Source organism: Musca domestica, unplaced genomic scaffold (genome assembly GCF_030504385.1).
Source record: "Musca domestica strain aabys unplaced genomic scaffold, Musca_domestica.polishedcontigs.V.1.1 21, whole genome shotgun sequence".
NCBI lineage: Eukaryota > Metazoa > Arthropoda > Insecta > Diptera > Muscidae > Musca > Musca domestica.
The window spans coordinates 469254-495501 of record NW_026712258.1 but is presented as its reverse complement, the minus strand read 5'-3'; the positions used below and the strand labels follow the sequence as shown (position 1 = coordinate 495501).

Sequence of the window (26248 nt, the reverse complement as noted above, 5' to 3'; positions counted from 1 at the left end):
CCGTAAAGGTCGTAACGGACAGCAAGACGGCTGCAAGGGTTATAACATCCAAAACAGTAACTTCAAAAACTGTTTTGGTTTGTATAAATTCAATCAACAACTACTGTCAACACGGCGTAGTACGCATTGTATGGGTACCAGATCATACGGGAGTTAACGAGATAGCAAACTCTCTCACCAAAAAAGGCATGGTGACAACAATAAACGTAGACAATCCAGAGCCGCTAAATGCGCCACGTCTAGTGTTAAAGACATGGACAAAAAACGACCACATATCCCTATAAAACAATGAAGGCGTAGGAAAAACCACAAAAATCTTATGGGTCGATCCAGATGAGATAAAAACGAAGAACCTTTTATTACTAGGTAAAAAAGAGATCAGTGAGATAACAGGCATCCTTACGGGGCACCTGGGCTTACCAGCTCTAATGTACAACAGCATATGCAGGGCATATGGGGAAGATGACGAAACATTGAAACATTCTCTCTGCCAATGCCCAGCGTTTGCAAATATTAGATCCCAATTTATAGGGAACAACTCCATACCAGACCTTATTCAGAAATTGGTAAATGTTATAAGACAGTTAAGAAATTTCAGAAGGGCAACTAAATTTCAAATATAACAGACTGTAAACTGACCGTCTTCTTCAAAAAACCCTTAATCTAGAGCGCACAACAGGCCTATACTGGCTTAAGTGTATGCCCAACTGGGCATGCGGCGAATTGCTTCGCCCCTCGTTTCAACATAACCTAACCTAACCTTAAATAAAAAGCAAAAACTACTCGAATGTGTGTGCTTTGCAATTTTAAACGTAGCGTGTACAATTATAAACATAAACAATTGTAAATTAAAAGTAAAAAAGTATAAGATGCATCACAGTGACTTCCAACTAAGAATCATTTGGATATTATTCATATTCATAAAATATTTATATAAGTACAAGTTCTTTTTTATTATTACTGCAACAACAAGAGTTTTAATATTAATATTAACATGAAGAAGAAGATTTTTAACATAGAGATGCAGAATAAATACGCAAAAAAGAACCCTTTTAATTTTTTTTTTTTAATTTGCTAAGGCGATAAAAATTATGCTGATACTAAATCATTAATATGCTGATACTGGGATGTTTGGCATTTTCCTTTGAAAATTTCTGTCAGCCTAATAACTTTGAGCTATACTAAATCAATCCCAGAGATACCATTTTAAGTATTATTTTGGCATATTTGAAGTTTTTTACATGACATTCTGCTGATGATGACCAATCGGGTACTCCCTAGAACATTAAACGTTGGCAAATTCCTTTGTGTTGCTGACGGCAACCCTGCTACTGCCAATTTGTGACTCAAAAACTAACTCAAGAACGAATGTCATGTTGAGGAAAACCCATGACGCAAAATTTCCTAAGCCGTTATTGTATATTATTTTATTTATGTATGTATTTGTTAACATTTTTACATATAAGGCCCATCAGGCACATATACTTTCTGTCGGTGATGAACACCAACGCATCCTGAATTTCGAAAAGTCCATTGATCAATAATTTATTGCAGTTTGTTTTTTGTATTGTCTAAGAAAATGTAAATGTAATTGTTTGCAACATTCTTTAAGTCTATAAAAGACCCTTCAGGCGTTGATTCTGTTTTTTTTGCTGGACAACTTAAACATGTAAGAACGTTTTTAACAATTTAATTCTATAACCTAATTAATTTTTCTATTGCGAATAAACGCAACACATTTTAATATCAAACTTAAGCAACATTGGATTTGTCTCATTTTGGTCGTCGCCTTTGTTTTGTATTACTGCCGTTTGGTGTTAGATGATTTGTTCGGGTTGTCAGCCTAAAGCAAAAGAAGCGAGCCTTTAGTATCAGTAGCCGACATTATTTTTATTCGATGTTTGATGAGCCATTTGCATCAAACATTGTTATTCATCATTTCTCATATGTTACGCAAGACAAAAGAGCTGCAGATACATTTTGTGAAATTTGCTGTGAAGCCGTTTTGTGTTATATTTTTACATGCCTATGCCCATTTGATGTCACAAGAAAGGCAACAGAGAATTAAGCGATCGACACAAGGAAAACCACCCGCCCATTTCGACGCATATCGAACAGAAGTGAGTCTCCAACATTCGCCGCCCTACACACCAACATACCCTTCTTCAAATGGTGCCCGCTCATTACCGAACGTAAATATCCCAACAAGTCAGCAGCCTGTTGCCAAGCCAACGACGTCAGCTGCAGACGAAGCAGCCGAGTTTTGAAAAGAACTGCAGCAAATGCAGAAACAAATGCAAGCATTTATTCAAAGTCAGCTGCTGGAAATGAAAAAAGAAATGGTAAAAACTTTGTCATCGCAGCAGCCAAACTCGTCCGTCCAAAGCCCTCAGCCACAAACACCACAACAACAAGCATTTGGAACGCCATTGGAGCCTCCAATAATGTCACAACAAGCCATTAGGCCGCCAGCACCGCAAATACCACCGACGTTGCCCAATATGCCACCGTCAATTATTCAATACAATACATGCCAGGACAACCAAATAGTTCGCTTAATAATAACGTCGATTTGCCTCAAAAGAAAACTTACAGCCAGTTCCACGATATCGAAAGAACACGTTCGCACAACTTTTACACGACAAACAGCTGATTTCCGTTCCACTAAAATCTATCAGAACGAAAATTTGCACGAAAATCAAAGCGAACGAAAACGTAAGCATTTCAGTGTAATTTTGCGTTCCACTATCTTTTTTCTTTCGTACGCATGCGAACACAAATGTCAAAATCAGTCACTTGTGTGTTTGCTATCGTATAATAACAATTAAGGAAAATTGTTTTAACATAAACATTGCTTGATTGAAAATGGAAACAAAAATGTAAGTAAAAATAATAAATGCAATTTAATATGTGAACAACAAATATATATATTTTTTATTTTCTCAATTCCAGCACGAAAAAATCAACTACACAGCTGCGGGCACTAGTTGAGTAAATGGAGGAGAATCCTGTGTTCGCCAGAGGAATGCCAATTTTTGGAAGCAGCAGAAGAAGTTTTAAATCGGGGCGGATTTGGGTAGTTCTGCAACCGTGCACCCACTTCTCTTCCATCATATCCAAAAGAGCCCGAAAACTTCCTTCGACACACGAAAGTTGGCCACAAACCTAGAAAAAATCATTTTTTATTATTTCAAAAATGTAAAAATACAATCATACTTACTGGTTGTTAGGTACTTCAAATAAATTCGAAGCATCTCTTAAATTCCTCCGTGGCACATTTCGAACCTCCTCCATAAAAAATAGGGCTACGGAAATATTCTTTTTTTTATTTTCTAAGAGCACAAATAGTTTGAACACAATCACTAGAAATTTTATTTTGTTTGTTTATTTACAATTTGTTTGTTTACAACTGAAATGTCAGTTGAGACAGAGCCACTGCTGCTTTTTCGCGTTTAAATTAGACATTTGACGCTTTTTTTGCTTTATTTCGAGATTAATTTTTCCAAAAAAATATTTAGCAACACTGAATCACGTAAGGCTATGCGAAAGAAAGAATGAAAGTTAGTGGAACGCATTCTTATACGAAAGTGAGTGAGTAGCCTTCGTTCGCACAAATTTTCTTTCGAGATCGTGGAACAGGCTGTTATACTCTTCCAATATTTTCAGGGTTGCCAGAAGAATGGCCAACATTTTACGAGTCTTTTGACAGCACCACAAATGAGTTTAGGTACTGCAACTTGCACAATGTTATGAGGTTAAGAGACGCGTTAAAAGGCAAAGCCCGAGAATCGTTGAACCATTATGATTTGAATGCCAATATGATTTGAATGCCTTAATTAATTTCGCCATTAAAGCATCAAATATGGCAACATTTTTAAAAAACGCGGGAGGAGAACGTCATTTACATAACCCATCTTTGCTGAGTGAACTAGTAGCGAAATTACCAATAAACAGACAAATGGAGTGGGTGAAAAATGTCTTTATTTAAATGAATCGCCTTCTATTTTAGATTTCAGTGCTTGGTTGCAAACATTACGACGAGTTGCTAACATCGTCCACGATACCCTCCCATACGCATCATACGTGTCCACTAATCGTCATCAAGCCACACAGCCAAGCCGCAATATTGCATGTACCGCAGTAAACAATTGTGTTATGTGCTACGGGGTCTGTACGTCAATTGCAAAATGTAAACAATTCTTAACAATGTATATTGATGAAAAGTAGAAAGTAAAAGAATTAAAATTGTGTTTCTGTTGCCTTAAAAAAGGCCATCAATTGAATCAATGTCGAAATAAGGTGCGTTGCAGTAAAAATAAATGTCAAAAGTTCCACAATGTGTTACTGCACTATGAAGTTGGTTCAAATGATGAAAATGAAGACGCAAGTGGATCAGTTCAACAGCAACCTGAACAAAGAAATTGCCATGTCGCAAGTATCGCTGGTAGTATACTTTTTCAAATATTGCCCGTAAAATTGTACAGCAAAGATATCACCATTTCTACATATGCCTTTATAGATGACGGTGCAAATGTAACCATTCTAGACAGCGCAATTGCCAAAGATCTGGAACTAAATGGAAACAAGACACAATTATCCCTACAGTGGTTAAATGAGCATTCAGTGGCGGAGGATTTTGAAGTAGTGGATGTAATAATAAGTGGTATGGGAAGAGAAAACAAATGATATGTAATGAAAATGTATATACCACTTCAAAATTGTCATTACCCATTCAATCATGTAATTTGGAAAAATGGGTAGCAAATAATGTTGATGTGTCGAAAATAAAATTTGCTAATTACACGAATGTGAAACCAAAATTAATCATTAGTTTACACCATTGTTTTTTAACAGTTCCACTGGAGGTGCCCCGCTCGTTGACTGCCGCTGGACCGATTTTAACCACAACAAGATTGGGCGTAATTGTTTATGGCCCAACACCCGAAGAAAAAGTTGTAACCAGAAATTGCGCTCTTCATATAAAAATGCGTGCCCCTTCAGGAGACAGTACAGGAAATTGCATGCAGCAAATGAACTGGATGATGCAAAACTATTTTGATATGGAAACGCTTGGTGTAAATGTAACCACAACAAAACTATTGACATCCGACGATGAAAGAGCTATGGAATTGCTAAAAACTACACAAGAAAGGTTAGTGAACGGTATGAATGTCGTCTTTTGTGGAAGCAAAACGTACCTCCATTCCCAAATTCATATGAAATGGCATTGAAACGTTTATACAGTGTGGAAGATAAAATGGCTCGGGATAGTGACTATGGTAGTGCATATTGTAAGAAAATTAATGACTACATATCAAAAAACTATTGCAGAAAGGTTGAAGTGAACGAATTACTTTTAAATCCACAACGAGTTTTTTATCTGCCTCATTTCGGTGTTAAGAATGTGAATAAAATAGGAATTAGGATTGTGTTTGATGCTGCAGCCGAAGTGAAGAACGTGTCGTTGAATAAGTGCCTTTTAAGTGAACCAAACATGAACAATTCCTTAATTTCAACTATTTTTCGTGAAGCTCCGATAGCCGCCTGTGGAGACATAAAAAAGATGTTCCATCAAGTCAAAATCGCCAAAGATGATCAAGATTGCCAACGATTCCTTTGGAGAAACGGAGATAAAAATAAAAGAGTGGAGACTTTTGTTATGCAAAGACTGATATTTGGTGCAACTTGTTCGCCTACTATAGCCCAATATGTAAAAAATATGAATGCCAATATGTTTGTGAAAGAGTCACTTCGTGCAGTTGAAGCAATTGTTAATCGCCATTATGTAGACGACTATGTCGACTGTTTTCAAAACAAAGAAGAAGCCGCAGAGATGGTAAGTGAAGCGGGAATTAATGTTTCTTTTGTAATGGGAAAATCTGCTTGTGCTCCCACAAGATACCATACCATACCCAAATTAGAATTGCAAACAGCCGTTATGGCTGTCCGCATGAAAGATTTATTCGTATCTAATCATGTGAAAAGTATTAATAACATCTATTTTTGGACAGATTCTCATACAGTGATTCGTTGGATTCAATCGGATCACCGTAAATATAAGCAATATGTGGCCAACAGGGTGGCAGAAAACCTTGATAGCAGTGAAATGCACAATTGGAAATGGTGTCCAGGTATTCTCAATCCGGCCGATGAGACAACAAGAGCTAAGTTTCCCATAAGATATAAGGTGCACGGACGATGGAAAAACGGCCTCTATGTCTTCCTGAATTTCAATGGCCTTCAGGAAATAATATTGAAAATGTTTTGGATGCCAGTGACTCTGAGCTGAGATCAAAACATGTCGTTCTCGTGTCTCGTCAATGTGATTGGGTGGTTCCAGATATAACTCGATTTTCCAAATATCGTCGGTACAGACGCACCATGGCATGGGTGCATCGGTACATAGAACATTTTTGTCGCAAATGCAAAAAGGTTGAATTATTAAAGGGTGAACTTTCGGCAGAAGAAGAAGTATGGGCAGAACAATATTTGTGCCGAAATGTACAAAAAGAAGTATATGCTGATGAAATTGTCGATATTGGTCTACATGGTCATGTGAGTATGGACAGCAAATTGAAGATGTTGAATCCTGTTATCGGTTCAGATAAATTACTGAGGGTATCTGGTCGAATTGTCCATGTCTTCCGAACCATTCCAAGAATCCGATCATTCTTCCGAATCAGCACCTTTTTACACGTCTACTTGTCGAATCGTATCATGTCAAATTTTGGCATATAAATAAGTCAACAGTCATCGCTGAAGTACATTTGAGATTTTGGGTGCCATCTCTTCGTCGTTTACTCAACAGCACACAATCAAGATGTCAGGTTTGCCGAATTCGAAGAGCGAAGCCATGTCAGCCTCAGATGGGTCTTTTGCCAATAGACCGTGTAACGCCATATGTCCGTCTATTCACCTGCTTGACGGTTCGAGCTGTCCACTTGGAGATAGCTGCCGATCTCTCTAGTGATAGCAGTTTATTATGCATAAGGAATTTTATCAATCGTGGAGGTGTTCCTTTGGTAATCCGAAGCGACAACGGCACTAATTTCGATGGGATCGAGAAGGAGTTAAATGGTGAGAAAGGTTTTATTGACAATAATGTTATGACTTCGTCCCTTTCAGCGTTGGGCATCCAATGAAAGTTTAATACTCCGTCAAATCTAAGTGAAGGTGGTGCATGGGAAAGGCTTGTCCAATCGGTCAAGAAGTCTATGAATGTGATGTTACGAGAACATTCACCCAAATTCGAGACCCTCGTTTCTAATTGAGTCCGAGAACATGATTAATTCCAGGCCGTTGACTCATTTGGCTGTGAGCCCTGAGGATCCTGATCCATTGACGCCAAACCACTTTTTACTTGGCTGTGCCAATTCTACTCAAACACCAGCACCGTTGAACCCCGTTTGATGTCGCTTCGTAAGCAATGGCGAATTGTAAAAAATTTGAAAAATGGTATGTGGCACCGATGGGTCCGGGAATATTTGCCAGATTTAACTCGTCGAACGATGCAAAGATGGTGTTGCACCAAATCCGCCAAAGTCAGTACTAGTTCTGGGTTTTATAGAAGGCCTATTTCCAAACTTGCTGTTTTGGATGCTGATGAAAATGCTGGTGAAGCCTCCCCTTCTGGGTCAGTTCACGGGGGCGGGAATGTCGGTGATGGTCACTTAGAATGGACCTTTCAGGCGTTGATTCTGTCTTTTTTTTTTTTTGCTGGACAACTTAAACATGTAAGAACGTTTTTAACAATTTAATTCTATAATCTTATTAATTTTTCTATTGCGAATAAACGCATCACATTTTAATATCAAACTTAAGCAACATTGGATTTGTCTGATTTTGGTCGTCGCCTTTGTTTTGTATTACTGCCGTTTGGTGTTAGATGGTTTGTTCGGGTTGTCAGCCTAAAGCAAAAGAAGCGAGCCTTTGGTGTCAATAGCCGACACTTTCCTTTTCATTTGTATCATCAAGTAAAAAGCATGTAACTTAACTTGCTTGTGCCTTTATTTAAAATTTTAATATTTTGCCATTTTATTTAACTTTTAATGTTCATTTTATTAATTGTGACTTTATTTCATTGTTAGTGAATAAACCACCAACTTGTAATCCTTACGCCTTTACGATAACCAGTATAAATAAAGCCAGCAGAAATTTAATTTAAAAAGCCAAATGCCTTGTGTTGTCAATCTAAAAGGAAAAAGGAAGCCAACGTTTATTCTCAATTGGTGATACAAATCTGGAAAAGCAACAAATTTATTCAATGTTTTAAAAGTCCATGGAACCTCAAAGCCATATCTGCGAATATTTATGAGTATATGTGTGTGTTTTTCTCTTAAAAAATATTAATTGGACGGACAGACATTCGTGCCATTTTATTGCAAACAATTGTATTAAATCCATGTTCGCACTAAGATATCGTCACTTTTTAAAATCATATTCCTTACCTTGTGATATTGCCAGTATTTTCTTTCATGTCAGATCACCAGGAGTCAAGAAGAACAAGCAACCGAAGCACCCAAGGAATTCCACCAGCTCGTTTTGATCAGGATACTTACGAAATGTCCGTCGCTAATTCGCCGAAATCTAATACGCCGTCTCGCAGCCAACAAAACGAACCTGAAAATACAGCTTCGGTCAGTATGACTTCCACAAATAACACAGCCTGCTCAACTACTGCTACAAAAAACTACCACAAATTCACCTGCCACAAACTCCAAGTCCACAAACGAAATCTGCGATTTAAAAAATCAAATGAAGATGCAAATGACAGCGGTGCAAAAACAAATGCAGGCAATGTAATCACAATTTCTTGATAGTTCAAAGCAAATGCAATCACAACTAGCCATGCAAATGTAGTCACAATTATTAGAAACCGCCACTCAAATGCAATCACAATAAGACACTCAAATACTCTCACAATTAGCCTTTCATAATCAGTCAACACCGTCACAACAACAACCGCCACAATTAAGCCAACAACAGCTACCGTCACAACCTGAGAATACGCCATCCCACACACCAACTCACCAAATGCCCATAACCTCAGAAATGTCCGTCCACAATTCCACAGCCAACAACTCAACGTCCATTCCACACAAAAAGATATACCCATTGCCTACCTTTATGGGATTGCCAGAAGAATGGCTCACGTTTCATGAGTCTTTTGAAACCACTACTATGGAGTTTGGTTACTCCAACCTGCACAACATAATGAGATTGAGGGATGCACTGAAAGGTTCTGCCAAAGAAGCCGTAGAGTCTCTGCTTGGTAATTCTGCCAATGTCGACGCCATTTTAAATTGACTCCAGGAGACTTTCGGAGAACCAGAGCAGTTGATAAGGAGCCATATGGAAAAGGTCAGATCCATCCCTCCGATTCACAATGACAATTTGCACGCACTGGTTAATTATGCCAACAAAATTACCAATATGGCGACATTTTTGCAGAATGCCAAAGGTGACCAACATCTTTCGACCCCGTTGCTCCTCAATGAATTGGTATCCAAATTATCGACAAATAGACAAATGCAGTGGGCAGAAAAGTGCATAAGTCTAGAGCAACCTGCTACTATTGTTGATTTTGCCAAATGGTTGACTCTTCGTCGTTTAGCTAACATGGTTCATAACACTCAGCCCATAACCTCCAATCGCCGCCAGCCTCCTGCTCCCTCATCAAGTCGCAAATTTGCTTGCGTTGGAGTTGCACAAAGTCACCAATGTTTGGTTTGTCTGGGTGAATAAAATAAAAAATGGTGGATAAAAATTGTCAGTCTTTCTTACAGATGGCCGTTGATGATAGATGGAACAAAATAAAGCAGCTCAAAACATGTTTCTGCTAATTGAAAAGATACCACCAAGTGAAAAACTGCATAATGAGACGTCGTTGTGGCATAAATGATTGCCCAAAATCACATGACACTATTGCACAAACCTACACCGACGTCAGCCGCGATGCTGACAGATCGCCACACCACACCAAATAATTTGCCACAACAAATCCAAAATACACTTGGAACATCACAAACCGAACCCGAAAGGAGAAATTGCCATGCAACACGTGACAACGAAAACGTTTTGTTCCAAATTTCACATTATATGGCAAACACAAAAACATCACTGTATACGCGTTTGTCGACGATGGAGCAAATGTGTCCATGTTGCATACCGACGTCGCACGCGATCTGGATTTGCACGGGGAAGACGAATATTTGGAGCTCCAGTGGCTCAAAAATCACCGCACTTCACAAAAAACAAAACGAATTTGCGTCACGATTAGTGGTACCGGCCGTCACAATGAAAAATTTCCAATATTTACACAACAGCTGATCGGTCATTGCATGTGCAGAGTTGTCATATGGCACATATTGTTAAATCTCAGCAATACCAGAAAACCGACCAAATCTCAATTGGGGATTACTCCGATGTTCGCCCAACGATGATATTGAGTCTACAACATGCTTTTTGAGAGTGCCATTAGAAGCCCAACGCCTTTTGAATGATTTTGGGCCAATTGTCACTTTAACCAGATTGGGAGCTTTAATTAATGGACCAATTCCAGTTGAAAAAATAATTATTCTAAACATGTTTTAAATTTCCACAGAGGTTCCAGATCCGAAATTATTTTGATACCGAAACATTGGTCGTCAAAATCGCTACAAAACCGTTGACGTCAGACGAGGATAGACGAGCGTTGGAAATCCCAACAAAATGGGATTACGCCTAGCATTTGATGCAGCTGCCAAAGTTAATGGAATGTCTTTAAACAAATGTCTTTTGTCTGGTCAGGACATAAATAATCCACTAATCACTATTCTTTTTGAATTTAGAGAAGATCCAATTGCAGTTTGCGCCGACATTCAGGAAATATTCCACCAAATTGCTGTCAAAAAAACCGACCAAAATTGTCAAAGATTTTTGTGGAGAGATGGTAACGTGAACAAACCTGTGGATATTTACATTATGGAGCGATTGATATTTGGTGCCATCTGTTCCCCCGCAATAGCCCAATATGTGAAAATTTTAAATGCCAAAACCTGTATAGGTAAATCTCCAAGAGCTGTGCATGGGATCATTGACGGACACTACGTCGATGATTATGTTGATTGTTTCGATGCAGAAGATGAAGCAACAAATACTTTAAACAATGTTGTTTAAATTCATAAATTGGCTGGAGTCAATTTGCACGGGATAAAATCCAATTCCAAGCATGTTTTGAAGCAGTATGGCAATCCAACCGAGGATGATGAAACAAGTGGCAATACCTTTATTAATGACGGAGTGGAACGAGTACTCGGAATTCGATGGGCGCCAAAAACAGACGTTTTCTGTTTTGACTTAAAGGTAAACAAAGTGGACGGACAAATATTGAAATGTGAAAAAGTGCCAACCAAACGTGAGATGTTGTGTTTAAATATGTCCATTTACGACCCGTTTGGTTTCATTTGCGATTTTATGGTGACCACAAAGATAATAATGCAGTGTGCGTGGAAGAGTGGCATTAGGTGGGATAACGAGTTGCCGGCAGAAATATATTGTCGGTGGAAAGTGTGGCTTGAACAACTGCCAAACATTGTGAAATTTAATGTGCCAAGATATTATAGCCCAAATTTTACTAATAATGTGGTGAGTTGCATATATTTACGGATGCCAGTGAAGATGCTATGGCTGAAGTTGGATATTGGCGTGTAGTAAGTGACGACATAAAAGTGGTGTTTGTTATGGGTAAGACGAGTTGTGCCCCAACGCGGTATCACACAATACCAAAATTGGAGTTGCAAGCCGCTGTTATGGGAATGCGGTTAAAGGAATGTATTGTGAAAAATCATTTAAAAAACATTAATGCTATTTATTTTTGGACAGATTCCTCAACCGTAGTACGGTGGATAAGATCTCACCATCGAATATACAAGCAGTTTATGGCAAATAGTGTAGAAGAAATTCTGGATGATAGTAAAAATTAATTAGTGGAAATGGTGTCCCGGTGCAGACAATGCAGCGGATGATGGGACCCGCATGAAGCTGTCAAGGTCGTACAATCCTGAAGGAAGGTGGAAGAATGGACCTGATTTTTTAAAGAGAGGTATGGAGTATTGTTCCGTGGAGACCATAAGAGGTAGTTCGACTGACCGAAGCGAAACCGAGCTGCGTTCCAGATACCTAATATTAAACGTTTTTCCAAGTATAATAGATTGCTTCGGTATTTGAAGAACTGTCTACGGAAAGCTAGAGGACAAGAAATATGACTGGTGATCTGTCTGTTGATGAGGTAAATGAAAGCGAGAAGTACCTCTGTCGAAAGGTACAACAAGAAGCATTTGTGGATGATTTGTCGGCGCTTACCATAAACGACAGATTGTCTGACAAGAGCTAAAGACGTTGAATCCTGTTCTTGGCGACGACGGGATATTGCGCGTGTGTGGAAGAATTGAAATGCCACATTCTTTTCAATAGAGGCTAGAAGACCCATAATTTTGCCGAAAAATTGTCCGTTTACATATTTTATTGTGGAATGGAACCACGTACGTATCCGCCATATTAATTTCAACACAGTCATGTGTGAGGTACGTTACACTTTTTGGGTTCCTGCACTTCGTCAACTACTTAAAAGAATTCAAGCGAGCTGTGTGTATTGCAAAATACTCCGGGCCAAACCTCGTCAGCCACAAATGGCGCCATTACCCATTTTATTGACAATAATGATTCTTTTAATTCGAAGGTGACGGCTCTTAGGATAAAGTGGATGTTCAATACACCAAGCAATTCTAGTGAAGGTGGTGTCTGGGAGAGCCTGGTCCAATCCGTGAAGAAAGCATTGTATGCCATGATGAAGGAGCAGGCGCCTAAATTAGAGACGTTTCGTTCCTTCCTTATAGAGGCCGAAAATATGGTCAACTCCAGGCCGTTGATCCATCTTCCAGTTTCGCCAGAAGAATCCGAGCCGTTGACGCCGAATCATTTCCTGCTTGACGGTCCAATTCCATTAACACGCCTGCACCATTTGTGCCGAGGTTGTTGTGTTGGAGGAAGCAGTGGCGTGTTCTGCAAAACATGAAGAATGGTTTTTGGAACCAATAGTTGCGAGAGTACTTGCCAGAGCTGACTCGTCGCACGAAGTGGTGCCTGCCTTCGCAACCAGTCACAGTTGGCTGCCTAGTTTTTGTGTGTGATCCGGATCTGCCAAGCAGTTAATGGAAGAGAAGCAGAATAATCCAGCTGTATGTGGGTAATGATGGAGTGGCCCGATCAGCCAAATTACGAACCAGCACCGGAATATATCGAAGACCAACAGCCAAACTAACTTGATGTTGACACAAGATGTGGTGAATCCTCCCCCACTGGGTCAGCTGACGGCAACCCTGCTGATGATGGCAACCCTGCTACTGCCAATTTGTGACTCAAAAACTAACTCAAGAACGAATGACATGTTGGGGAAAAACCATGGCGCAAAATTTCCAAGCCGTTATTGTATTGTATTTTTTCATTTATGTATGTATTTATTAACATTTTTACATATAAAAGTCCACCAGGCGCATATACTTTCTTTTCATTTGTATCACTTTGAATATTAGTTTCTTATTATAAATGGATACATAAGTCGGATTTGCTTATTAATTTTGTCCACAATGTACGGAAAGTGGTTCTTGAAATTTATTCTAGTGTCAAGTATGATACCCAAGTACTTAACGTTGGTTTTCCAATTTATGTTCTGATTATTAAACAGGATTGGCCTCTGTGGAACAAGACTTGAGCGACGCTTTCTCGTAAAATATTCATCTTCAGTTTTATCTGTATTAGTTGGATCTTCCACTTGAAGAAATATTTTTTTTCTCTAGGCTTTCAATGATATTGCAGAATAAAGTTCCAGACTGTCGTCTGTGAAATTTGAAGCGACGCATTCTGGTGTAATTGGGATGTCTGATGTGTAGATGTTACACAAGATAGACGAGAGACAGGATTCTTAAGGACAACCAGCAATGATCGATTTTCTGACAGAGGCAAATGTCGCTATAGAGGCATAAAATGATCTATCAGATAAGATGCTTTGTACCATTTTTATGATTTCCATGGAGAAATTAATCTTGTATAGTTTAAATATAATATTTGATTTGATTCTGATTTTATGTCTAATAATAACATTCCAGTAGATTTCCAGATTTTAAATAGTGGTGGGGATGTGTTGTGTTCCTTTCTAAACCCAAATTGTTGTGGAGGAATTGTATTGTTTTGATCAGGGAACAGAATCATTTTTTAATTTTCTACGCTTATAAAAATTTTAAAATTTTCTACGCTTATAAGTGGCGTGTGATCGGATCCGAGAACATTTATTGTTTTAACATGCCTTATGTTCATACAATTGGTGATAAATAGGTCCAAGTTCGAAGGTTTTCGGCTGGAATATATGAACAATTTTGAGAAAACAGAATTTGAAAATTGTTCTGTTGGTATTTTTCATATAAAATATTTTCCCAAGAATTATTTTGGAACAACCCCAATAAGTATGCCTCGAATTAAAATCGCCTCCAATAATGAAGTTTCCATTTGAGGTAGTTACGATTATATGCTTCAGACATCCTAATCTGAAGCATATAATTGTCTACTTGTTGATAGACCTCTGGTTCCACCATTAAAGTAGCATGAGTATTTATTTAAGAAGCCGTTTTCCGTAGAATATGAGACACCAATATTTTCGATAAATGACGTATTAATTTTGGGTAATAATTGATGAACTATTCCCTTTTTAGCCAAAATGGCAACTCCACCCCTCTTTGATCATGTCGATCATTTCGGTAGCAAAAGTATGTCCTGTTTTTAATAGAACATTCTGTACTTAGCCAGGTTTCATTCAGGAGGCAAATATCAATATTTTGGCCCAGAAAAAAAAATAGTTCATTTAATTTGTTTCGAAAGCCTCTTGCATTCCAAGACACTATTTTTAATTTGAAATTATTCAATATAGACATTGGAAAGCAGGAGAAGTGATAACTTCGAATTGGTCGGGTTTAGTTTTACACCTGCAGGAGCTATTGTATTGCAAACAGCGCTCTACTCTTTGGTTGATATTTTTGGCTAATCTCGAGAAATGATTTTCCCACAGGACATTGTGGTGAAGTTGATTTATGGCTTCCGTTACAGTTAGCACATTTTACTGTTACATTTACATTCGGCAGAATTGTGATTTCCACCGCAATTAGCACAAAAAGTTTTAACGCTGCAACAATTTGAGCCGTGACCAAGCATCTGGCAGTTGTAATATTGAGTAATTTTATTTTGCTATTTATTTTGCTATCAGCATTTATTTTGCCATCAGCATTGTCCCCTGGCTCATTTTCATGATTTATAACGTCTGTTACATTTATGTTTTCATATATTTTGTACTCCAAGTGTACGACCTTTTGTATTCAGTAACTTTTGAAACTGCATTACATTCGCCAAGGACCACCTCCAGCGCTAATAAACTAACTAATAAAAATATACAAAAATAATTTTAATTTTAACATACTTTTTGCCAGTCTCTAATCGGTGACCCGTTTACATTTAATTTTGTAGCAATGGATTTAAAATTAGCTGGAAAATTACCTTTAGTAAACCCTTTTGCCAAACATGTTTTTTTCCAATTCGAAAACCAACATATCAAATTGTTTTGCTGTTGTTATTTTCATGATCAAATATCAAATACAAAAAAGTTACAAAAAATACAATGTCGTCACAATTTTTTACGATTTTCTTAAAAATCGACTTAACGTCGACTTTTGTATCGACAATTATAATAGCAATCATTTGTCGCTATCGAAAAAAAACGACAACCCTATATCCAAGGTAGATCTAATAGGTAGTCGCATCACCCCAGCTGGCGGCACCTTTAAATGTCAAAACAAGTTCTTGTAATGCTGAATTCGCCCTAAATGAATGCAACACAAAAACAAAGTTTGTTTATGTCGACTTCATTGAAAGTATATTTTTCTAATATTTCAAAATTTAAGAGCAACTTTTGAGTGTATTACCAGTAAAAAATTAAAATTTAAATTTGTCGAAGCCATCCGACCGCAATGTTAGGGAAACCAATGAAACATGAGAATTGTCCATGGCTTGGAGCTGTATTCCAGAATCACTGTAATCAAAGGTTCCTTCATTTAGCAAATCTTTGATGGTATCAAAGTCGATGTCACGAAGGCTTGACGCATTGTATGGGTCCATACAACCCCTTTACGGCCTTACTCTGTTGTATAGCCATTTTACTTTGCTGCTCCAACTTTTCACGAGAGCTATGACTCGGTTGGTCTTATCCAAACTTCCACTAGCCGCAGCTCCACCAGACTTCTGTGATCTGTGAAAACTCTTTGTATGGTTTGGGGAATTTGCATCGGCTCTGCTATCATGAGAGGTTTGGTATCCACCAAGTGGCTACTAACTTGATTGCTGGACATTCTTAAAGGCCTTTACTGGTGGCGATATTGGTGCTATGTTCTTTCTTTAAAACCATTTCATCAGGAACACTTGCCACTGTGTTCTGGAATATTAGTGGTATTTGTCGATGACGTAGATGATATTACAATTGTGGGCTTGTATAAAAATTTCGGGGAATAACTATCAACTTGGGGCTGTTGCAATGATCCCCGAGAGCCCCACGCATTTTGAATGATTTTGGGCCAATTGAAAAAATAATTATTCTAAACATGTTTTACATTTCCACAGATGTTCCAGATCCGAAATTATTTTGATACCGAAACATTGGGCGTCAAAATCGCTACAAAACCGTTGATGTCAGACGAGGATAGACGAGCGTTGGATACATTGGAATGTGAAACGAAGCAAATTGATGGTCGTTATAAATGTGCTTTGTTGTGGAAGAAAGACGTTCCCTCACTACCCGATTCTTAGAGTATGGCGCTTAATCGATTATACATCGTTGAACGAAAAATGCAACAAAACGATGAATATGCAAAGGAGTATAAATCCAAAATTGAAGACTACGTACAAAAAGGTTATTGCCGGAAGCTTATGGCAAATGAGATTGATGAAGTCAACAATCATGTATTTTACATTCCACACTTTGGCGTAAGAAATCCCAACAAAATGGGATTACGCCTAGTATTTGATGCAGCTGCCAAATTTAATGGAATGTCTTTTGTCTGGTTAGGACATAAATAATCCACTAATCGCTGTTCGTTTTGAATTTAGAGAAGATCCAATTGTAGTTTGCGCCGATATTCAGGAAATGTTCCACCAAATTGCTGTCAAAAAACCGACCAAAATTGCCAAAGATTTTTGTGGGGAGATGGTAACGTGAACAAGCCTGTGGATATTTACTTTATGGAGCGATTGATATTTGGTGCCACCTGTTCCCCCACAATAGCCCAATTTGTGAAAAATTTAAATGCCAAAACCTGTATAGGTGAATCACCAAGAGCTGTGCATGGGATCATTGACCGACACTACGTCGATGATTATGTTGATTGTTTTGATGCAGAAGATGAAGCAACAAATTCTTTAAACAATGTTGTTTAAATTCATAAATTAGCCGGAGTTAATTTACACGGGATAAAATCCAATTCCCAGCATGTTTTGAAGCAGTATGGCAATCCCACTGAGGATGATGAAACAAAAGGCAATACCTTTATTAATGGCGGAGTGGAACGAGTACTCGGAATTCGATGGGCGCCAAAAACATACGTTTTCTGTTTTGACTTAAAGGTAAACAAAGTGGACGGAGAAATATTGAAATGTGAAGAAGTGCCAATTTACACGGGATAAAATCCAATTCCCAGCATGTTTTGAAGCAGTATGGCAATCCCACTGAGGATGATGAAACAAAAGGCAATACCTTTATTAATGGCGGAGTGGAACGAGTACTCGGAATTCGATGGGCGCCAAAAACATACGTTTTCTGTTTTGACTTAAAGGTAAACAAAGTGGACGGAGAAATATTGAAATGTGAAGAAGTGCCAACCAAACGTGAGATGTTGTGTTCAAATATGTCCATTTATGACCCGTTTGGTTTCATTTGCGATTTTATGGTGACCACAAAGATAATATTGCAGTGTGTGTGGAAGAGTGGCATTAAGTGGGATAACAAGTTGCCGGCAGAAATATATTGTCGGTGGAAAATGTGGCTTGAACAACTGCCAAACATTGTGAAATTTAATGTGCCATGATATTATAGCCCAAATTTTAATACTAATGTGGTGAGTTGCATATATTTACGGATGCCAGTGAAGATGCTATGGCTGAAGTTGGATATTGGCGTGTAGTAAGTGACGACATAAAAGTGGTGTTTGTTATGGGTAAGACGAGTTGTGCCCCAAGCCGCTGTTATGGGAATGCGGTTAAAGGAATCTATTGTGAAAAATCATTTAAAAAACAATAATGCTATTTATTTTTGGACAGATTCCTCAACCGTAGAACGGTGGATAAGATCTGACCATCGAATGTACAAGGAGTTTGTGGCAAATAGTGTAGCAGAAATTCTGTATCGCAGTGAAATTAATTAGTGGAAATGGTGTCCCGGTGCAGACAATGCAGCAGATGATCGGACCGGCATGAAGCTGTCAAGGCCGTATAATCCTGAAGGAAGGTGAAAGAATGGACCTGATTTTTTAAAGAGAGGTATGGTGTATTGACCCGTGTAGACCTTAAGAGGTAGTTCGATTAACCGAAGCGAAACCGAGCTGCATTCCAGATACAAAGTGATGGTGGCAAGGCAAGTACCTTCTATTATACCTAAGATTAAACGTTTTTCAAAGTATAATAGATTGCTTCGGTATGTGAAGAACTGTCTACGGAAAGCTAGAGGACAAGAAAAGATGATTGGTGATCTGTCTGTTGATGAGGTAAATGAAAGCGGGAAGTACATCTGTCGAAAGGTACAACAAGAAACATTTGTGGATGATTTGTCGGCGCTTACCATAAAAAGAAAAGATTCCGAGCCGTTGACGCCGAATCATTTCCTGCTTGGATGCTCCAATTCCATTAACACGCCTGCACCATTTGAGCCGAGGTTGATGTGTTTGAGGAAGCAGTAGCGTGTTCTGCAAAACATGAAGAATGGTTTTTGGAACCAATAGTAGCGAGACTACTTGCCAGAGCTAACTCGTCGCACGAAGTGGTGCCTGCCTTCGCAACCAGTCACAGTTGGCTGCCTAGTTTTTGTGTGTGATCCAGATCTATCAAGCAGTTAATGGAAGAGAAGCAGAATAATCCAGCTGTATGTGGGTAATGATGGAGTGGCCCGATCAGCTAAATTACGAACGAGCACCGGAATATATAGAAGACCAATAGCCAAACTAACTTGATGTTGACACAAGATGTGGTGAATCCTCCCCCACTGGGTCAGTTCACGTGGGTGGGGAAGTTGCTGACGGCAACCCTGCTGATGATGGCAACCCTGCTACTGCCAATTTGTGACTCAAAAACTAAATCAAGAACGAATGACATGTTGAGGAAAGACCATGGTGCAAAATTTCCAAGCCGTTATTGTATTGTATTTTTTTCATGTATGTGTATACTTGTTAACATTTTTACATGTAAAAGATCCATCAGGCGCATATACTTTCTTTTCATTTGTATCACTTTGAATATTAGTTTCTTATTATAAATGGATACATAAGTCGGATTTGCTTATTAATTTTGTCCACAATGTACGGAAAGTGGTTCTTGAAATTTATTCTAGTGTCAAGTATGATACCCAAGTACTTAACGTTGGTTTTCCAATTTATGTTCTGATTATTAAACAGGATTGGCCTCTGTGGAACAAGACTTGAGCGACGCTTTCTCGTAAAATATTCATCTTCAGTTTTATCTGTATTAGTTGGATCTTCCACTTGAAGAAATATTTTTTTTCTCTAGGCTTTCAATGATATTGCAGAATAAAGTTCCAGACTGTCGTCTGTGAAATTTGAAGCGACGCATTCTGGTGTAATTGGGATGTCTGATGTGTAGATGTTACACAAGATAGACGAGAGACAGGATTCTTAAGGACAACCAGCAATGATCGATTTTCTGACAGAGGCAAATGTCGCTATAGAGGCATAAAATGATCTATCAGATAAGATGCTTTGTACCATTTTTATGATTTCCATGGAGAAATTAATCTTGTATAGTTTAAATATAATATTTGATTTGATTCTGATTTTATGTCTAATAATAACATTCCAGTAGATTTCCAGATTTTAAATAGTGGTGGGGATGTGTTGTGTTCCTTTCTAAACCCAAATTGTTGTGGAGGAATTGTATTGTTTTGATCAGGGAACAGAATCATTTTTTAATTTTCTACGCTTATAAAAATTTTAAAATTTTCTACGCTTATAAGTGGCGTGTGATCGGATCCGAGAACATTTATTGTTTTAACATGCCTTATGTTCATACAATTGGTGATAAATAGGTCCAAGTTCGAAGGTTTTCGGCTGGAATATATGAACAATTTTGAGAAAACAGAATTTGAAAATTGTTCTGTTGGTATTTTTCATATAAAATATTTTCCCAAGAATTATTTTGGAACAACCCCAATAAGTATGCCTCGAATTAAAATCGCCTCCAATAATGAAGTTTCCATTTGAGGTAGTTACGATTATATGCTTCAGACATCCTAATCTGAAGCATATAATTGTCTACTTGTTGATAGACCTCTGGTTCCACCATTAAAGTAGCATGAGTATTTATTTAAGAAGCCGTTTTCCGTAGAATATGAGACACCAATATTTTCGATAAATGACGTATTAATTTTGGGTAATAATTGATGAACTATTCCCTTTTTAGCCAAAATGGCAACTCCACCCCTCTTTGATCATGTCGATCATTTCGGTAGCAAAAGTATGTCCTGTTTTTAATAGAACATTCTGTACTTAGCCAGGTTTCATTCAGGAGGCAAATATCAATACTTTGGCCCAGAAAAAAAAATAGTTCATTTAATTTGTTTCGAAAGCCTCTTGCATTCCAAGACACTATTTTTAATTTGAAATTATTCAATATAGACATTGGAAAGCAGGAGAAGTGATAACTTCGAATTGGTCGGGTTTAGTTTTACACCTGCAGGAGCTATTGTATTGCAAACAGCGCTCTACTCTTTGGTTGATATTTTTGGCTAATCTCGAGAAATGATTTTCCCACAGGACATTGTGGTGAAGTTGATTTATGGCTTCCGTTACAGTTAGCACATTTTACTGTTACATTTACATTCGGCAGAATTGTGATTTCCACCGCAATTAGCACAAAAAGTTTTAACGCTGCAACAATTTGAGCCGTGACCAAGCATCTGGCAGTTGTAATATTGAGTAATTTTATTTTGCTATTTATTTTGCTATCAGCATTTATTTTGCCATCAGCATTGTCCCCTGGCTCATTTTCATGATTTATAACGTCTGTTACATTTATGTTTTCATATATTTTGTACTCCAAGTGTACGACCTTTTGTATTCAGTAACTTTTGAAACTGCATTACATTCGCCAAGGACCACCTCCAGCGCTAATAAACTAACTAATAAAAATATACAAAAATAATTTTAATTTTAACATACTTTTTGCCAGTCTCTAATCGGTGACCCGTTTACATTTAATTTTGTAGCAATGGATTTAAAATTAGCTGGAAAATTACCTTTAGTAAACCCTTTTGCCAAACATGTTTTTTTCCAATTCGAAAACCAACATATCAAATTGTTTTGCTGTTGTTATTTTCATGATCAAATATCAAATACAAAAAAGTTACAAAAAATACAATGTCGTCACAATTTTTTACGATTTTCTTAAAAATCGACTTAACGTCGACTTTTGTATCGACAATTATAATAGCAATCATTTGTCGCTATCGAAAAAAAACGACAACCCTATATCCAAGGTAGATCTAATAGGTAGTCGCATCACCCCAGCTGACGGCACCTTTAAATGTCAAAACAAGTTCTTGTAATGCTGAATTCGCCCTAAATGAATGCAACACAAAAACAAAGTTTGTTTATGTCGACTTCATTGAAAGTATATTTTTCTAATATTTCAAAATTTAAGAGCAACTTTTGAGTGTATTACCAGTAAAAAATTAAAATTTAAATTTGTCGAAGCCATCCGACCGCAATGTTAGGGAAACCAATGAAACATGAGAATTGTCCATGGCTTGGAGCTGTATTCCAGAATCACTGTAATCAAAGGTTCCTTCATTTAGCAAATCTTTGATGGTATCAAAGTCGATGTCACGAAGGCTTGCAGCATTGTATGGGTCCATACAACCCCTTTACGGCCTGACTCTGTTGTATAGCCATTTTACTTTGCTGCTCCAACTTTTCACGAGAGCTATGACTCGGTTGGTCTTATCCAAACTTCCACTAGCCGCAGCTCCACCAGACTTCTGTGATCTGTGAAAACTCTTTGTATGGTTTGGGGAATTTGCATCGGCTCTGCTATCATGAGAGGTTTGGTATCCACCAAGTGGCTACTAACTTGATTGCTGGACATTCTTAAAGGCCTTTACTGGTGGCGATATTGGTGCTATGTTCTTTCTTTAAAACCATTTCATCAGGAACACTTGCCACTGTGTTCTGGAATATTAGTGGTATTTGTCGATGACGTAGATGATATTACAATTGTGGGCTTGTATAAAAATTTCGGGGAATAACTATCAACTTGGGGCTGTTGCAATGATCCCCGAGAGCCCCACGCATTTTGAATGATTTTGGGCCAATTGAAAAAATAATTATTCTAAACATGTTTTACATTTCCACAGATGTTCCAGATCCGAAATTATTTTGATACCGAAACATTGGGCGTCAAAATCGCTACAAAACCGTTGATGTCAGACGAGGATAGACGAGCGTTGGATACATTGGAATGTGAAACGAAGCAAATTGATGGTCGTTATAAATGTGCTTTGTTGTGGAAGAAAGACGTTCCCTCACTACCCGATTCTTAGAGTATGGCGCTTAATCGATTATACATCGTTGAACGAAAAATGCAACAAAACGAAGAATATGCAAAGGAGTATAAATCCAAAATTGAAGACTACGTACAAAAAGGTTATTGCCGGAAGCTTATGGCAAATGAGATTGATGAAGTCAACAATAATGTATTTTACATTCCACACTTTGGCGTAAGAAATCCCAACAAAATGGGATTACGCCTAGTATTTGATGCAGCTGCCAAATTTAATGGAATGTCTTTTGTCTGGTTAGGACATAAATAATCCACTAATCGCTGTTCGTTTTGAATTTAGAGAAGATCCAATTGTAGTTTGCGCCGATATTCAGGAAATGTTCCACCAAATTGCTGTCAAAAAACCGACCAAAATTGCCAAAGATTTTTGTGGGGAGATGGTAACGTGAACAAGCCTGTGGATATTTACTTTATGGAGCGATTGATATTTGGTGCCACCTGTTCCCCCACAATAGCCCAATTTGTGAAAAATTTAAATGCCAAAACCTGTATAGGTGAATCACCAAGAGCTGTGCATGGGATCATTGACCGACACTACGTCGATGATTATGTTGATTGTTTTGATGCAGAAGATGAAGCAACAAATTCTTTAAACAATGTTGTTTAAATTCATAAATTGGCCGGAGTTAATTTACACGGGATAAAATCCAATTCCCAGCATGTTTTGAAGCAGTATGGCAATCCCACTGAGGATGATGAAACAAAAGGCAATACCTTTATTAATGGCGGAGTGGAACGAGTACTCGGAATTCGATGGGCGCCAAAAACATACGTTTTCTGTTTTGACTTAAAGGTAAACAAAGTGGACGGAGAAATATTGAAATGTGAAGAAGTGCCAATTTACACGGGATAAAATCCAATTCCCAGCATGTTTTGAAGCAGTATGGCAATCCCACTGAGGATGATGAAACAAAAGGCAATACCTTTATTAATGGCGGAGTGGAACGAGTACTCGGAATTCGATGGGCGCCAAAAACATACGTTTTCTGTTTTGACTTAAAGGTAAACAAAGTGGACGGAGAAATATTGAAATGTGAAGAAGTGCCAACCAAACGTGAGATGTTGTGTTCAAATATGTCCATTTATGACCCGTTTGGTTTCATTTGCGATTTTATGGTGACCACAAAGATAATATTGCAGTGTGTGTGGAAGAGTGGCATTAAGTGGGATAACAAGTTGCCGGCAGAAATATATTGTCGGTGGAAAATGTGGCTTGAACAACTGCCAAACATTGTGAAATTTAATGTGCCATGATATTATAGCCCAAATTTTAATACTAATGTGGTGAGTTGCATATATTTACGGATGCCAGTGAAGATGCTATGGCTGAAGTTGGATATTGGCGTGTAGTAAGTGACGACATAAAAGTGGTGTTTGTTATGGGTAAGACGAGTTGTGCCCCAACGCGGTATCACACAATACCAAAATTGGAGTTGCAAGCCGCTGTTATGGGAATGCGGTTAAAGGAATGTATTGTGAAAAATCATTTAAAAAACATTAATGCTATTTATTTTTGGACAGATTCCTCAACCGTAGTACGGTGGATAAGATCTCACCATCGAATATACAAGCAGTTTATGGCAAATAGTGTAGAAGAAATTCTGGATGATAGTAAAAATTAATTAGTGGAAATGGTGTCCCGGTGCAGACAATGCAGCGGATGATCGGACCCGCATGAAGCTGTCAAGGCCGTACAATCCTGAAGGAAGGTGGAAGAATGGACCTGATTTTTTAAAGAGAGGTATGGAGTATTGTTCCGTGGAGACCATAAGAGGTAGTTCGACTGACCGAAGCGAAACCGAGCTGCGTTCCAGATACCTAATATTAAACGTTTTTCCAAGTATAATAGATTGCTTCGGTATTTGAAGAACTGTCTACGGAAAGCTAGAGGACAAGAAAATATGACTGGTGATCTGTCTGTTGATGAGGTAAATGAAAGCGAGAAGTACCTCTGTCGAAAGGTACAACAAGAAGCATTTGTGGATGATTTGTCGGCGCTTACCATAAACGACAGATTGTCTGACAAGAGCTAAAGACGTTGAATCCTGTTCTTGGCGACGACGGGATATTGTGGAAGAATTGAAATGCCACATTCTTTTCAATAGAGGCTAGAAGACCCATAATTTTGCCGAAAAATTGTCCGTTTACATATTTTATTGTGGAATGGAACCACGTACGTATCCGCCATATTAATTTCAACACAGTCATGTGTGAGGTACGTTACACTTTTTGGGTTCCTGCACTTCGTCAACTACTTAAAAGAATTCAAGCGAGCTGTGTGTATTGCAAAATACTCCGGGCCAAACCTCGTCAGCCACAAATGGCGCCATTACCCATTTTATTGACAATAATGATTCTTTTAATTCGAAGGTGACGGCTCTTAGGATAAAGTGGATGTTCAATACACCAAGCAATTCTAGTGAAGGTGGTGTCTGGGAGAGCCTGGTCCAATCCGTGAAGAAAGCATTGTATGCCATGATGAAGGAGCAGGCGCCTAAATTAGAGACGTTTCGTTCCTTCCTTATAGAGGCCGAAAATATGGTCAACTCCAGGCCGTTGATCCATCTTCCAGTTTCGCCAGAAGAATCCGAGCCGTTGACGCCGAATCATTTCCTGCTTGACGGTCCATTAACACGCCTGCACCATTTGTGCCGAGGTTGTTGTGTTGGAGGAAGCAGTGGCGTGTTCTGCAAAACATGAAGAATGGTTTTTGGAACCAATGGTTGCGAGAGTACTTGCCAGAGCTGACTCGTCGCACGAAGTGGTGCCTGCCTTCGCAACCAGTCACAGTTGGCTGCCTAGTTTTTGTGTGTGATCCGGATCTGCCAAGCAGTTAATGGAAGAGAAGCAGAATAATCCAGCTGTATGTGGGTAATGATGGAGTGGCCCGATCAGCCAAATTACGAACCAGCACCGGAATATATCGAAGACCAACAGCCAAACTAACTTGATGTTGACACAAGATGTGGTGAATCCTCCCCCACTGGGTCAGCTGACGGCAACCCTGCTGATGATGGCAACCCTGCTACTGCCAATTTGTGACTCAAAAACTAACTCAAGAAAGAATGACATGTTGGGGAAAAACCATGGCGCAAAATTTCCAAGCCGTTATTGTATTGTATTTTTTTCATTTATGTATGTATTTATTAACATTTTTACATATAAAAGTCCACCAGGCGCATATACTTTCTTTTCATTTGTATCACTTTGAATATTAGTTTATTATTATAAATGGATACATAAGTCGGATTTGCTTATTAATTTTGTCCACAATGTACGGAAAGTGGTTCTGAAATTTATTCTAGTGTCAGGTATGATACCCAAGTACTTAACGTTG

General features: G+C 38.3%; 1 protein-coding gene across 13 annotated transcripts; it reads left to right on the top strand.

Moving 5' to 3' along the window:
• Window positions 1-26092, top strand: LOC109614484 (uncharacterized). 13 transcript variants are annotated; one of them, XM_059122788.1, is made up of 6 exons: window positions 1-1435; window positions 1555-1669; window positions 1758-2549; window positions 3667-4444; window positions 4520-4663; window positions 4855-7820. In XM_059122788.1, exon 6 carries the CDS (start codon window positions 5222-5224, stop codon window positions 6287-6289), a length of 1068 nt encoding a protein of 355 aa, XP_058978771.1. In that variant the 5' UTR covers window positions 1-1435; window positions 1555-1669; window positions 1758-2549; window positions 3667-4444; window positions 4520-4663; window positions 4855-5221; the 3' UTR covers window positions 6290-7820. The 13 variants fall into 13 exon arrangements, 3 of the variants coding, with proteins under 3 accessions (XP_058978771.1, XP_058978770.1, XP_058978772.1); XR_009342192.1 differs by lacking the exon at window positions 1-1435 and adding exons at window positions 16696-19493; window positions 22706-26092 and having other exon boundaries at window positions 1496-2549; window positions 4855-5152; XR_009342194.1 differs by lacking the exon at window positions 1-1435 and adding exons at window positions 16696-25084; window positions 25282-26092 and having other exon boundaries at window positions 1496-2549; window positions 4855-5152.
• The last annotated feature ends 156 nt before the right edge of the window (window positions 26093-26248 follow it).

Excerpts from the sequence above, each read along its gene's own strand:
- LOC109614484 (XM_059122788.1), top strand. The coding sequence starts at position 5,222 with ATGGCATTGAAACGTTTATACAGTGTGGAAGATAAAATGGCTCGGGAT.